The 15376-nt window shown below is 36.3% G+C and overlaps 2 protein-coding genes across 3 annotated transcripts in view; both read left to right on the top strand.

Annotated features, from left to right (window-relative positions):
- Positions 1-15376, top strand: part of LOC148943667 (uncharacterized) — a 220921-nt gene that overhangs the window by 19599 nt on the left and 185946 nt on the right. The window lies entirely within an intron of this gene.
- LOC148943668 (uncharacterized) lies at positions 4650-10784 on the top strand. Its single transcript, XM_089101192.1, has 2 exons — positions 4650-4823; positions 9504-10784. The coding sequence occupies exons 1-2, from the start codon at positions 4650-4652 to the stop codon at positions 10782-10784; spliced, it is 1455 nt and encodes a 484-aa protein (XP_088957318.1).

Here is a 15376-nt window from a genome sequence, read left to right as displayed (position 1 = left end):
GAAGGCAATACTTCATCTGGTGAGATCGATTTTGTTGCTTAAAAAGGACACTAGAGAATTTGGCTTAGAATTACATTAGCCCTTGTAGAAGTAATTTGCCTTGCTGAATTTCGAGAGCTTGTCATTGAAGGACTCGAATTATAAATTACATATTACTTTTACGGGAAAGGGTCCAGAGGCAGAACAAAAGAGGAGTAAGCTGTGCGTCCATCATTTTGTTGTGTGACAGGTAATTATTATGACGAAGCAGCGATTGCTGCAAGTCCTCATTGTCTCACTTTGGATAAGAATACGTTCCAAAGAAAAGTTTTTTTTTCCAGTTCCTAGAGGTACAAAAAACAGTTTGTGGTAACCTGGTATGATTTGAAAAATTCGCAAAAATTAAATTTAAAAATTCAAATGAAAGTAAGGAGCAACATTAAAACTTTAAACGAGCAAAAATTATTCCGCATATGAGGGGAACAGCTCCTTCCTCAACTCTCACTTTTTGTGCTAAAGTTTGACTTTTTGTCACAATTGCTTAGCCCCCCTTCACGCCCTAAATGCATCAGATAAAAAATTTGAGATAGACACTTTGTTAAAAATAGTTCAAAGTTCTGATAACAAAAAAACTCCGGTGTCGATACAGCTCCCTAGGGCCCGGGGGTAGGCGTTGTAAGTTATGCCCTGGGGGCATATATGGTTCTTAAGGAAGGGATGCTCGTATAAAATTCCTAGAGGGCTCATTTGATTGGAAATTGAAAGTTGTAATTCACTTTTTAAGAGTCAAAAGTGATTGGAGGGCAGCTAGCCTCCCCCACACTCCATTTATTTTTTTTCCCCGAGGCACTTCATATAGAAGAAGTCGTCGTATAAACTTCAAAGGGGGCTCATTCGATTGAAAATCAAGAGTACTAGTGCCCTTTTTAAGACTCAAAAGTGATCAGAGGGCAACTGGCCCCCCAAGCCCTTTTTCCCCAAATACATGTGATAAAAAATTTGAGGCATCTATTTTGTTAAAAATAGCTGAAAGATCATGTAATAAAAACACCTTTACGTACGGTCATTTCGTTAAAAATAGTTCAAAGATCATAAGAAAAATTCCTTTGTCAACACACCCCCCCAGGGCCGGGGAAGGCGTTATAAGTATTGCTCTGGGGGCAAATATGGGTCTTATGGAAGGTATGCTCGTATAAACTTCAGAGAGGGTTCATTTGAATGGAAATTAAAAGTTGTAGTTCATTTTCTCAGAGCGAAAAAAGATCCGAGGGCAACTAGCCCCTCACGCCATCCACGTCTTTGGGCGTATCGGATGGATAAACCCATCCGATAAAAATTCAGGTGATTATTTTCTTGAAAATGGTTCAAACGTATTATGTTTAAATTCCAGGATTGACAAAGCCACCCAGAATCCACGAGCACGCTATTTAAATTATAGTCCGGGGATATATATGGTTCTTACAGAAGAGATGCTCGAAAAAAGTTCTGAGAAGGCTAATTTGACTGAAAATAGAAAGTTCTAGTTCACGTGTAAAGAGTCAAAAGAGACCGAAGCTTAATCTAGTCCCCTCACGCCCTTTTCCCCAAACCTATCCGATAAAAATTTTGAGATAGCAATTTTGTTAAAAATAGTTCAAACATCATATAATAAAAACTCCGAGGTTGACACAAACCCATTGTTTCACTTTGATATTGTTACTTTGATATCAGTTTTGATACTTTGATGAATATTTAATTTTTATTAGAGTTTGATTTTGAAATAAGAAATTTTTAAAAATTCGAAATTTTTTGCAATCAAAAACGAACAAAAATTAATTAAAAAAAACTTTCCAAGAAAAAAGTTTTTAAAAGAAAATTAAAGGCCATTTTAAAATTAAGATCAGAAGATACAAATACCTTTTAAAATTCAAACTCAAAACGACCAGAAATTACTATTAAAGAATAAATGAAACCCAAAACGAACAGAAATTAAATAAAACAATCATAGCGAAAACATACAACAAGTAATAATATAGATGAATAAATAGATCTTAAAGCGAGTAATCTTGGATTGAATATTAGTATCAAGCTTAAAATGAAAAAAAAGTATTTTCCTATTGAAGTATAAATGAAACTTAAAACGAACAGAAATTAAATAAACAATCATTGAAAACAAACATACAATAGATATTAATGTAAATTAATAAATAAATGTTAAAACGAGTGAAACTTAAATTGAATATGAAAATCAAGCTTGAAACGAATAAAAATCACCACAAACAAGAGTTTGGGTATGACCTCCTTCTCTCACTGTAAAAGTCTAAGACCTACTGCGTCATTGGCGCTTTACTGAAAACGACATGCGCCTTGAACAGTCTTGGAAAGTATAAAAAACATCAATTTGAATATTTGATGTATAATGATATTAATTGTTGAAAGATCCATCAGTTCAAGAGTTTGTTTCACTGTAATTGTATTTTTATTTTCCATACTGTAAGAACTGAAAAAAAAAATATTTGTAATATAATCCATTTTCAGTTAAGTGCCAATGACGCAGTAGGCTTTTGGTTTTTTTTTACAGTTAGGAAAGGAGCAGTATCCAAACACTTGTTTATAGGGAAACTATATTCGTCTTTAACAAATTTAAAAAGAGCTAATAAATTAAACTGAATATTTTGTGTATAATGATATTAATTGCTGAAAGTTCATCAGTTCAAAATTTTACTATAATTTTAATGTTTATTTTCAATATTAAGCACAAAAGAATTTCTGGTCGTGTTGAGTTTGAATTTTAAAATGTATTTGTATATGCTGAGCTTAAGTTTAAAATGGCCTTTACTTTTCTTTGAAAAAATTATTTTTCGGAAAATTTTTTAAATAAAATTTTGTAAAAAGGAACAATCATAGATGTCAACATATTTACGCAAATTCTAAAACAGGAAATTTACAATTGTTTAAATTTCGCTGAAGCAGTATTGAGACCCCTTTGAAACACATAATCTAACTATTGGTGGGCTTTTCCCGACGTAAGACCTTTTCTAACTACATTAGGAATTTGTTATTTTACTGTGTAATGAGAATCAGATGTGCTAGCATAGGGCTTGGGACTCTCTCCCCTAGATTTGGAAAAATAGATTTTTTTTTGTATTTCCATTAAAAAAAAGTGCTCCCCCTTCGAGATTAAAACATATATATTTGTTTTCGTATCTTCCTATAAATTAATCGAAAAAACCTTACCCACCCCCTTACATTTTCGTGAACTGATGCTCCTGTTTGAGCTATGTAAATGATATTGTTAACAATTTTCGGTTATGTGATAATTGATTGCGTGTTTTGTAAAGAATAAAAAAGAAAGCTCATATTTGAGCTTCTCACATATGCAAGAGAATGAAAGAACTGTAAGGTAGATTTGAAGACTGGTATTGGAAAGTCTCAGATTTACCGCTTAACCATCAATTATAGATAGACAGATAGATAGATAATTTATTCAGCCGCTACGCCATACATAAACATTACAATGGTTATATAAGACAACAGCCAGCATACACTTAAATAAATGGTATAATTACTAACAACAAACAAAATCCTTAAACCCATTATTTGCATCTTTTTAAACCCTCTCTTATAAATCCAGTCACTGCTATAATCGTCTCCCGGGATGAAGATTTAAGGACCCCAGGAAAAAACACTTCCCCATCACCTAAATACTTCAATCTCAAATTTGAAAGCCCCTGGCACACCTTCAAAAATGGAGCAAATTTTCTTCCTCCATACCACATAAAGAGCAAGTATAACATGATGTCAGGTCCTGAGCATTTCTTTCAAATAATTTAAATCTATTTTTTAAGGGCAAACCATTTGCTCGGACCTGGAACCACAGACGTAGGTTTTCCGATGGCAAATTCAGCTTAAAATAGTATTCTAGTCCAAAAGACTCGTTTGTCTTAGAATACTGGCGCAAGGTTTCAGATTTTTGAATCTGTTCATGCCAGAGTTGGATATCTTGATCCTCCTTAATATGTTTAGCTTCCGATAAATTTCCTTTGGATCGCCTGTTGGACCAAGACCTTCATTCCAAGCGTATGAAAGTCCGGCCTTATCAAGGAGGGCTTTAACATGGAACGGCCACGATGTTTTTCTACCTGGCTGCAATAATTCAAAATATGCGGCTTTCATAAGCGTCTCATTTGGTAGTTGGATAATTTTCATCCAAAATTTTACTACTTGTAGTAACCTTTCTTTATCCAGCGAAAACAAACCTAGATCTTCCTTAAGAGCCTGTCTATGAGTTGTAGCATGTACCCTAACCAATCTTTTATAATATTGTATCTGAACCATTTCTAATTGCGGGATCACCTCATATCCCCAAAGCTCCGCACCATAATGAATAGTAGGGTGAATTTTCGATTGAAATATACACTTATTCATTTTAATATTTTTAAATTCATTTAAAGCTGAATTCCTTAAAACTGCTGAAGAAACCGCTTTACCTCTACCCACCATTTCTTTCACATGATCCTTCAAATTTCCTTTATCATTTATTACAAACCCTAAATGCTTAAAAGTTTTAATTTTTTTCAACTCAATACCCTTAAATAAAAATTAATCATTATTTTATTTGTCCCAAAAACTACAATTTCAGTCTTTTGGATATTTTATCAATTTTTCTTTTTTCCAAATAAACATCTAATATGTTCAACCATATTTGCAAATCTTCGGCGCTTCTAGCTATCAGCGCCGCATCATCCGCAAATAACAACAGAGACAAAGCTAAATTTCCTAAACTCACTGTTGGCGCCAATTTTTCCTTAAAAAACTCAACAATATCATTGATAGGCTATATAAGAAATAGCCTCGGTGACAAGGTGATATTCTGTTTATAACCTGTTTATAACCCTGTTTATAATTGATTGCGTGTTTTGTAAAGAATAAAAAAGGAAGCTCATATTTGAGCTTCTCACATATGCAAGAGAATGAAAAAACTGTAAGGTAGATTTGAAGAATGGTATTGGAAAGTCTCAGATTTACCGCTTAACCATCCATTATAGATAGACAGATAGATAGATAATTTATTCAGCCGATAGGTCATACACAAACATTACAATTATTATATAAGACAACAGCCAGCATACACTCATATAAATGGTATAACTACTAACAACAAACAAAATCCTTAAACCCAATATTTACATCTTTTTAAATCCTCTTTTATAAATCCAGTCACGGCTGTAATCGTCTCCCGGGATGAAGATTTAAGGATACCAGGAAAAAACATTTCCCCATCACCTAAATATTTCAATCTCAAATCTGAAAGCCCCTGGCACACCGTCAAAAAATGGAGCAAATTTTCTTCCTCCATACCACATAAATAGCAAGTATAAAACGAAAGCTACCAATAAATTACTCTTACCTCTACTATACTTTCCTTTGAACGCCTTAAGTACAAATACCCTGACAACTGTGCTATATCCTTCTCTGAATCCACCTTGTTCCTCACGAATTATTCGATTCTTCTTCTTCGATCGATTTTTCGATTCTTCTTCGATTTCAATTAGCTAGCCTATTATCAATTAATTTCTCTAGAATCTTACTTAAACATGGTACCAGAGCTATAGGCCTATAATTCCAGTTCAACTTCGGAGCTCCTTTTTTAAATAACGTTAAAATTAAAGACGTCTTCCATCCTGAAACCCAAATTCCTGATGGAAGCACATTATTAAACAGCAGTATAAAAATTGGCATAAATAAACTTGAAAACTTTTTATATAAACGAGTTGGAATTCCATCAATTACAAGAGCTGTTCCTCCAGCCAATTTCCTTAACACATGTGCAACCTTCTCAATATGTACCTCCTCTGTTAACGAATAATCTTCCTCCCTCATAGGCTAATTATATTCCTCCCAAATAATCCCAAATTCTTCATCAGACCACTTACTAAGATCTCCTTCTTCTTTACTTGCGAAATGTTCCGGCCAGCTATTTGGATCCGGGATTAATAAGGATAAAATATACATTATTTTACTCTAAAATAGAGTAAATACTATACTTCACTCTAATACATTATATTAATGTAATGTATATTATACAACATCCCTATCTAATCCTGAGAACAGGGGTTCAAGTCCTGGGGTCGCTGGTTATTTCGTTTTCGACGGCATCTATGGTGTGACTCTGTAAGCTCAGCCAGAGTCAAGCCAGCTCTAAATAGGCACTGGAGAAATTTGGGGGGAGAACACGGGAAGCGCTGAATGATTTGCCCCCAACAATGCACTTCACTCCCGGCCGAAGGCATGGAATTATTAGATCGGTCCCTACGCTACGATAGCATAGCATAGCAAATTCCCCGAAAAAATAGGCTAGAAAAAAGACTGTCCTTTTAACAGAATAAAATGATAGCTAAGCCCCTAATTGATTGCTTTACTGAAATCAGCAAATATGAACAAAAGCTAAATCTTAAACAATCGTTAAAGGTACGATTATTATTAGATTTCATGGCTGATCTTCTGGTGCATAAAGCTTTTAATTGCCCTTAAAAACCTTCTTCCATTATTCCTGTTAGCTTTGTGTCTAGAAACGTTTTTGTACTATTGCCCTTCATTTTACAGTAGAGATTGTTCACAATAAAATGAAAAATAAAAGAATAATTGTAGGTGAAGGCCAAGTTAACAAAATTTAAATGCAGGTTAATTCATAATTGTTTTGTAAATTGATACCATTAATTTTAATTAAATGAAAATCACTTAACTGATTGCACCAAACTGGTGGTATTCGATGTGCCAGATATTTCAGAAGAAAATATAATGCATATATCATATAATTAGCAGCAGATCTTGTCGGACGACTGGTATAGAAAAAAAAAGTTGCGTATTCTCTTTTACGAGGACCGGAGAGAACTAGTATGCCTCTCAGTGACATCAATTGGGTGTTGGGGGTCTTGAGGCATTTGATCCTTTTAAGGTTTTTGCCCCCCTCCCCATAGTTAAATTTTTTTTAGTATTCTCATTGGAAAATGGCCTTTTTTTGGTATGATCATTCTAAAAATGTTAAAATCTACCTCTAGATGAAAAAGTATACCCCCATCAATTCTGTGAATTACCGCCACTATTGTCTCCTTCCACAAACATAAAATTCTAAATCTCTTTATCTCCCTCCTTAAAAAAAATCACCAAGTTTCAACTGTTTGTTCCAGCCGTAAAATAAAACAAGGTATTCTTTCCAAGTAAAGCATAAAGTTTTCCAAATTTTAATCAAACTTATTTGTTTGCTGCAATTTCTGCAATAAGATAAACTCACTTGCCTTCAGGTTTTAGGAATAAAAACAAGAAATAACATATAGATTATTATGTGTATCCGAAAAACAATTGACCTTGACTGTACTCGTACTCTTGAGAAACAGTTACCTGCAATACAACATCACATGACTGTTTTTAGCTTAGTGGTTGGCTTGATGCTACGGGAACTTACCAATTGAATAATATAGGATATCATTAACCTATGGAGAGGTCTAATAAAATGAAGATTTCAAAAATAGACAAACATAGTACAATAGTGCCCGAAACGGCTACCATATGATATCTATTGTAAATGAATGGTGGCATTAAATGCAAGAATCTTCGTCAGTTGGAACTTTCTACAATCACTTGCTTTATCGGATAAGATCAACAAAACATGATAACAAATAAATAAAAATCACTTGCTTTATCGGATAAGATCAACAAAACATGATAACAAATAAATAAAAATCAACACTGGTATGATCCTCAGACTAAAACAAACAATGTATCGCAAACTCTAGTAATTTTACATTAGAGGAGCTTACTTTTTCGCTTTTTATCTTATAGTGAGGAAGCCGAAAGATCCACCCTTTCGTTTTGGATGCGACATTTTTTTTTCTTTTTTAAACGTAGTTAAACGTATTTTTTCGGTTCTGATATCTAATAAGTTCTTAATTTACCTTTTTTTTTAACTCGAGACTTTTTGAAAGTTTTGTTTAACTTTTCTTCATCATGATTTATTTCTCAGAAGTAGTGTTTTCCTTAATCGTTCTATTTTACTTTTTGTTTAACCTGGGCCCTCAATATATATGCTTGTCTATTCAAAATGACATTGACCATCCTGAGAAGTATCACCACACAGTTATAATCAACATAAAAAATTTGCTTCTTCATCTGAAAATGTCAGACGCTTGATTGGTTTTCAATGCCAGAGTACTGAGTCAATGTTGAGATGTTAAAAATGTTTGGTTTTAAAAAGTAATAAGCAAAATGCACTATACTAGCTGTATAAATGGTGTATATGTGCTACACAAGGCCTTAAAAATACACCAAAGGCGTATTTTTAAGAAAGAAAGGGATGCCTGATAGAATGCCTACATATAGTTTTTTAAAAAAACTTCTACATATACCAGTTTCACTGTATACTTTTTGTAAAACTTAATACTTATTTATTACTCAAATACTTCTTGTGTAACTGTTTATGGATTTTCCCCCTACAAATGTCAGCTTAACAGTAAATTAACATCTTGACACTATGGATGAGCAGCTGGAAGTCTCAAAAGGAAATAAAGATACTATAGTAAACAAAGAAGTTTCAATATACAAATAAGTAAACAATCGTCGCTAAGATACTATAGTCGGAAGACCATGACACTGGTATTTCCATAGAAGGAAGGACTAGGACCTGGAGTGACTGAAATATTTGGGTTTCTTACCATTTTATCAATTGCGTTCTACAGCCTATAAATGATATAGAAAGATATATGGATTAGTGTATTTCAAAAGCCCCGGGTTCATATACACAAAAAATACATAAAGAAACAAGGAAATCGCCAACAAAACAAACTACAAAACACACAAAACCGAAAAAAAGCAAAAATACATAATTTATAGACAAGTAAATTAAACGAATTTTTTCTTCTTCCTAATAATTGATGTCAGGAATCTGGAGATTAATCCCACGTAAATATTTTCCCCTGAAATCAGAAAGCACCGAGCACTCTCGGAGAAAATAGTCAAAATCCACATCATCCTCCTTATAAAGGAGAAAAGCATATACCATTTCAAAAATAACACTCTTTCTATCAAAAATGTTTCTGTTTGAATTGACAGGCAATTTGTCCTTAGTTGCATCCATCGACATAAAACCCTGCACAGGAAATTAAATTTAAAATAAATGTTTTCTCCAAAACTAGATTTTACCAGATTATAATGTTACAGTGTTTCTGAATTGCCAACCAGCCCCTGCCAATGCTGAATTTCTTAACCCTCTAAAATAAAACGCACCTGGGTTTCTAAATTTGTTGGTAAATCACATGGACAAATACCATCATTCCATAAATAGAGCATTCTGTTCCAACCCTTTCTAGTAAGATTTAATCTGGGATGGCCACGGGCAGAATTCAAGTCTGGTGCATTCAAAACACTCATTTATGATACTGGAGCTGGAGGGACTCCAACTGCTAAACGGCTTCTCCATTCCGAATCTCTGCTTCATATTCAATTACTTGTGAAAATTTTGTCCCAAATATTGTTTTACTTAATTTTAGATTTCTAATTCGAGAAATGAATCGTCTTTTTCTTTATATTTCGGCGAATCAAACTCCCTTAATATACGCTCCCCAAAAACGACTGCTGCCATATACGTGTACAAGCAGCTTTGTGAATATCAAGAATGCTGTAAGTTGAAGATATCTCTAATCTCTAATATCTCTAATATCTCTGTCGTCCAAGTCTATGCCCCAGACTCCGCCAGAAGTGAGGAAAAATGCGATGAATTCTATTTCACACTACAAAGCGTCATTGACCAAATCCATAAGAAAGACGTACTGATTGTCATGGGGGACTTTAACGCTATAGTAGGTATGGATAATACCGGTCGATCCGATATAATGGGGACTTTTGGTCACGGAAAACTCAATGCGAGAGGGGAACGATTGCTCGACTTCTGCCGAGAAAACGAGTTATTCTTAACGAACAAAATTTTCAAACACCGCCATCGACGTAAAATGACCTGGAGATCCCCAGACGGTAAAACCGAGAACACGATTGATTATATCCTGATATCGAAGCGCTGGAAGTCTTCCGTACTAGACACAGTAGCATTACCTGGAGCAGACTTCGACTCTGACCACACTCTCCTGATGTCAAGGTTCAAGCTAAGAATGAGAAAATTGCAAAAAGCAACAAAAATCCCAAGATTCCGGCTGGATCTGCTGCGGGATCCCGCAAAAAGGCAGACCTACACTTCCACTCTATCTGAAAAATTCCGAGAGATCCTGAGAATTCATTCTTCCTTGACCACTGCTAATGAGATAGACTCCCTGACCGAGCAGGCTACATCAGCAATCATAGAGACAGCGAATGACGTACTTGGAAGAAAAACTCCAAATGAAAAACCATGGATCACAGATGAGATCATTGCGCTATGCGAGGATAAGCGACTTTTTTGCAATAAATCTGACCGTCACAGTTGGGATACTTACAAGCTCCTCAAGAGACGAGTAGAGCGAGAGATCAGAAAGGCACTATGTAACCACCTGCGAAGGAAATGCAAAGACTGCGAAGTACTGTCCAAGAAGGGGACTAGCGGAGCAGTTTTCAGAATGGTACGCGAGTTAAGCCGGAAAAAAGAGCCGCAGACATCAGTGATCCTGGACAAAGATGGAAATAACATCTACGATTCAAAGATGAAACTTGAAAGATGGAAAGAATACTTTAACGATAAACTGGATTCCCCAGTAGCTGCGGATCCTAAAATACTAACCCGCTTCCCCATACCCGACCAAGAACTCAGACCACCACCCCCACTTAAGTCAGAAACCGAGTAAGCAATCAAGACGCTCAAACAAGGAAAAGCCCCTGGCCCAGACGGAGTCACCGCTGAACTCATTAACGTCGGATCAGATGATGTAACTGATCTGTATCATGCCATTGTGTCTGCGGTGTGGGAAACCGGCCACGTACCCCGTCAGTGGTGCAAGGCTGCCATTATACCCATTCACAAAAAGGGGTCAAAGAAAGAGTGCGGAAACTACCGTCCGATCAGCCTCACGAGCCATCAGTCACGTGTCCTGACAAAAATCCTACTCCGTCACATTCAAGCAACAACTGCCTTTGCTATTGGAGAATATCAGGCCGGCTTCCGCCCTGGAAGATCAACAATAGATCAGATATTTGTCGTTCGGCAACTCATGGAACGACAAATCGAATTCAACCAAGAGCTCTACCAACTATTCGTTGATTTCCGTCAGGCATTTCACCTGATATGGCGCGAAGGACTATGGCATATCCTCCTTCACTACGGTATCCCTTATGAGATAGTCCAAATAATCAAGAGTCTGTACGACCAGTTCCGAGGCCAAGTAATAACCGTTGATGGGTTGTCAGAAGAGTTTACAACTTCGTCAGGAGTACTCCAGGGTTGCATCTTATCACCACATCTCTTCAACCTCTTTCTAAGTGCCGTTCTGTCGATGATGCAGTCGGAATATGGCGCAACAATAGGAGGGGTTTTAATAGAGAATCTTGCCTACGCTGATGATATTGATGAGCTAGCCAACTCTACACAAGAATTGCAGGCACAAGCTGATAAACTCTACGATACCACAAAGCCGTTCGGGATGGAGATCAATGCCAGCAAGACCAAAGTCATGGTAACTACGAGACGTGAACTAGACAACCCGCCCATTATCACCATAGGCGGGAGACAGGTTGAAACGGTTGATTACTTCCTGTACCTTGGTAGCCTACTCCCGTCAGATAATTGCCATGGCTCTGACGTGAAATGTCAACTTGCACTTGCTAGCTCTAGCTTCTGAAGACTAGCCAACCTCTGGAAAAGTAACCACCTATCCAACAAACTCAAAATGCGCCTATTCAACAGTTTAGTAATCCCCATAGTTATTTATGGATGTGAAACAAGGACTCTGAAAACCGAAGACGAAATAAAACTTCTAGCTTTTGAGGTGAGATGCCTCCGTCGCATTTCTAGAATCAAATACACTGACCGAATCACAAATGTGGAAGTACGTCGAAGGCTCCAGTCCACTGAAACCATACTCAATAAAATTAAGAAGCAACAACTGCGCTGGTTCGGCCACGTCAAGCGAATGGAGCCGAGCCGCCTTCCAAAAATCGCCCTTGAAGGATCCCTCCATGGCCTTCGCCCACGAGGCAGACCACGAAAACGATGGATGGAGAACTTCCACTTCGACAACGTCAAGATAGCCCAGTTATCACGTATCGCACCAGATAGAGCAATGTACCGAGCCCTTACGCATGAGCTAGCAAGAGGAGTGGCCCCAAAACGTCCCACGAGGATGGCCGGGACCTAAGTAAAGTAAGTAAGTAAGTTGAAGACTTTGAAAGACCCCGAATCAGAAAGTTAATTAAACAAAATTACTGACTAAAATCGCGATTTGAATTTTTTAGTTGAAGAAGCTTCTTCAAGGTTTCACCACAGAGGAACAGAGAGCTTACTCGTAAAGCATGTCAATGCGAATAAAGTAATAAATGTAAAAATTTGTCAAAGTCTTCAATTCTTAAACTGTTATTGGGTAATATGACCTATTTGGATCTTTGAGTTGTATTAAATTGAGCTGTCTGAGGTTAACTTCTGTGGTGATGGAGCTGCTTAAATGTTTGAGGCCTCTTTTGCCAAACTGTGTGGACAGTTCATTATAGATAAGCATAAGAAAAGATATGGTAGGTTAGCATTGAATGGCATCAATCGTCTTCAAATATCCTGCTTAAAGGGGCTGACAGCTCTCCACTACCTGTTGCAGGCCTACATCTCATATATTCACTTGTTCAAACACACGCAACTCACTTTATACCATGCTTGGAAGACTTTTGCTATGCCTCCTCGATCATGTTTAGCAAAGCTATGCCACGTGTGACACGTACCATATGGTATACCAAATTTTTGGAAGTGGACAACCCTCGTACTATTCTCGATTGATTTGCAAATAAAGAATTAATTGTACTTAGTTTCTAATTCAGTACAACTATATTATTCATATTCAGAAGAGAGAGAGAGAGAGAAAAGAGATTTCACATCATCATACATGTGCAAAACTTAGCAAACCATGAATCCCTTGTCAATTAACTTATTAATTTAACTTTTGGCAGCAGGTTTTATATTTTTACTTTTGTTCCATGTTAAAGCAATATAAGTTTTCAAAATTCTGGAATCAAGACTGTATCCAGGGGGCAAGGAGGTTACTGTGTTTGCCCCTCCCCTCGAAATTTTTGTCCGACTCATAAAAGAGTAACAAAAACGCATAATAACCAAGTTTTGACGCGATTTTTAAAGATTTTCTTTGTACCCCGAAAAATAATAATACCTCCCCCCCCCCCGAACAAATCCTGGATCCTCCTTGGCTGTTCAAACAATCATTTATACAGACTAGCATATAAAAACTAGCAGCGAAGCCTTTCAGACGACAGGCATAAAAAAAGAACGTACTATCTTGAAATTCTTCAAGAAAGTCTTTAAAATCGTGAAAGTCTTTAAAATCGTTTTGCTATGAACAAACAGAAGACTATCAGCTACGAACAGTGGGGAAAATTTTATCCCCTGCCTCCAATAGAAATATTAAATTTCCCTTGCCCCCAACAAAACTTCACTGAAATTTTCAGTTTGACCCCCCCCCCCCCAAGTCGCTAGACTAAGCTGGTTAGACTGGTTAGACAAAATTGTACCGAAAATTCATCCCAATTTTAATTCAACTTATTTACACCAATATCAGAAAGACTGGCATCGTAGGCAGTGTTTTCACTTCAAATGTTTTCAAATCCTAAAAGGCTGATGGAAAATTCTTAGAAATACGTATTTTTAATACCAAAATCCCCAAAAGTTTCCCCATTTTCTGACTCCTTTCTAAGTCACAAGTAAAAGCCTTATGCTGACTTTTGATAGCATTTGTTCACGACGACTTATTTTGCAACTCAAGACCTTATACTTGTACCAAAGTATCTTCTTTTGACGTTTAAAACAATGTTTTGTATAAAAAATACAAAGGAATGTGCATTGTCAGTCACGACAATAGACAGAGGTCAGCACGGTCACGAGTGACAAAGCATTGGCAGTAGAAGGAGCAGTCAAAAGGATAGAGGAGAATCGAGTGAAAGAATTATTTACCAACACGACCACACTCGTTTTTGGAGACATTTCTGCTTAATCATATATAGCCAAAAGGTTAACAATGGAAAGAGTGAACTCAATTTAGACCCGATCTACTACTTACACAACATACCATGAAGTATAGAAATTTCGATTGTTAGAGATTTTCATGAAAAGTGTTAACAAATCTATATCCAAATTTTAAAACATTGATCGACTGGAGTATAGAGGTCCTACCACCACTGAATAAGAAACCAGGAGCCTTTACAAGACATGCCTGGGAACATTTATAGCCCTTCTGGATTGCCTGATGATGAATCACACTTCGAGCAAAAAGTTTCAGTGACGTTAAGCAGAAATTTGGAACAGATCTTCCTGTTTTCTCAACTGAGGCTACAGGCTTAACTTCCGATCCCACACAAAACTAAATCACTAGCGTTCCTTCCTAATTTGATAGTGGCGCTTCACATGTTCATTTAAAGCTTTAAAGTAATATTTTTTCTTAGCTTGTTAAACCTTGCTTTATATTTTCGTTTTTAAATGCGTCAAAATTGGTTTACTATAATCAGTAAAAAAAAAAAAAAAAATCTTGCAAATTCTGTGTTTATTCAACTTTTTATAACTAATAACATTTTCTTTTGGCTGAATTAAAAAAAAACAATTATTGTGAAGATCAAGCAATGTGTATTTTCTAATCATCACACACCCCCGAATGAAAATAAATTTTAAACTACTTTATTTAAGGATGTAAAAGTTGGAGATGAAGACATTTTTGTCGCCATGTCGCTTGGGCATGCGGATCTAACCGTTGGGACAGATATTTCGGTGTTTGTATATAATCCAATAGTTCTAACAGAGACTGGTATATTTTGGTCGTGGAAGATAGGACATTATTCTACGGAGTTACAATGAATAGTGCTCTCAAATTTTGCATTTCCAATCTTGAGATGTTGGGGCTCCAGAACAACTAGCGACTCCTGCGATAAAGGGACTGGCTACCTGAGCCCGATAGCCAACTGCTAAAAAGCTACTTGACTGAATTGCTGCACTAGCTCTCGATAGAATTCTTTCATGTAGCATTTCCTTGTGGAAGAGCCTTCTGCATTCTTTCCGCTTGGTACCACAGCATATCCTATTTTGTATGTCAAAATAAGATATACAAAATTTCGGCATCAAATGATGATTTTCTGTAAAACAAATAAACGACCAAAAATTTTAGTAGGTGAAAACCAGGAAATAATGCAAATATTTCAACCATGATCTCTGATCAGCCGTCTTCGGTACAAAAAGAAGAAA

Source organism: Artemia sp. Qi Xiang Cuo, chromosome 15 (assembly GCF_049724085.1).
Source record: "Artemia sp. Qi Xiang Cuo chromosome 15, ASM4972408v1, whole genome shotgun sequence".
Classification (NCBI taxonomy): Eukaryota; Metazoa; Arthropoda; class Branchiopoda; order Anostraca; family Artemiidae; genus Artemia; species Artemia sp. Qi Xiang Cuo.
Note: the sequence above shows the minus strand (reverse complement) of the source record. Positions and strands in the feature narration are given on the sequence as shown.

Bases quoted from the DNA above. Each gene is read 5' to 3' on its own strand.
- LOC148943668 (XM_089101192.1), top strand. From the start codon at position 4,650: ATGTTCAACCATATTTGCAAATCTTCGGCGCTTCTAGCTATCAGCGCC. The intron at 4,824-9,503 runs GTGATATTCTGT...ACTTAATTTTAG, and splicing joins GAAATAGCCTCGGTGACAAG to ATTTCTAATTCGAGAAATGA.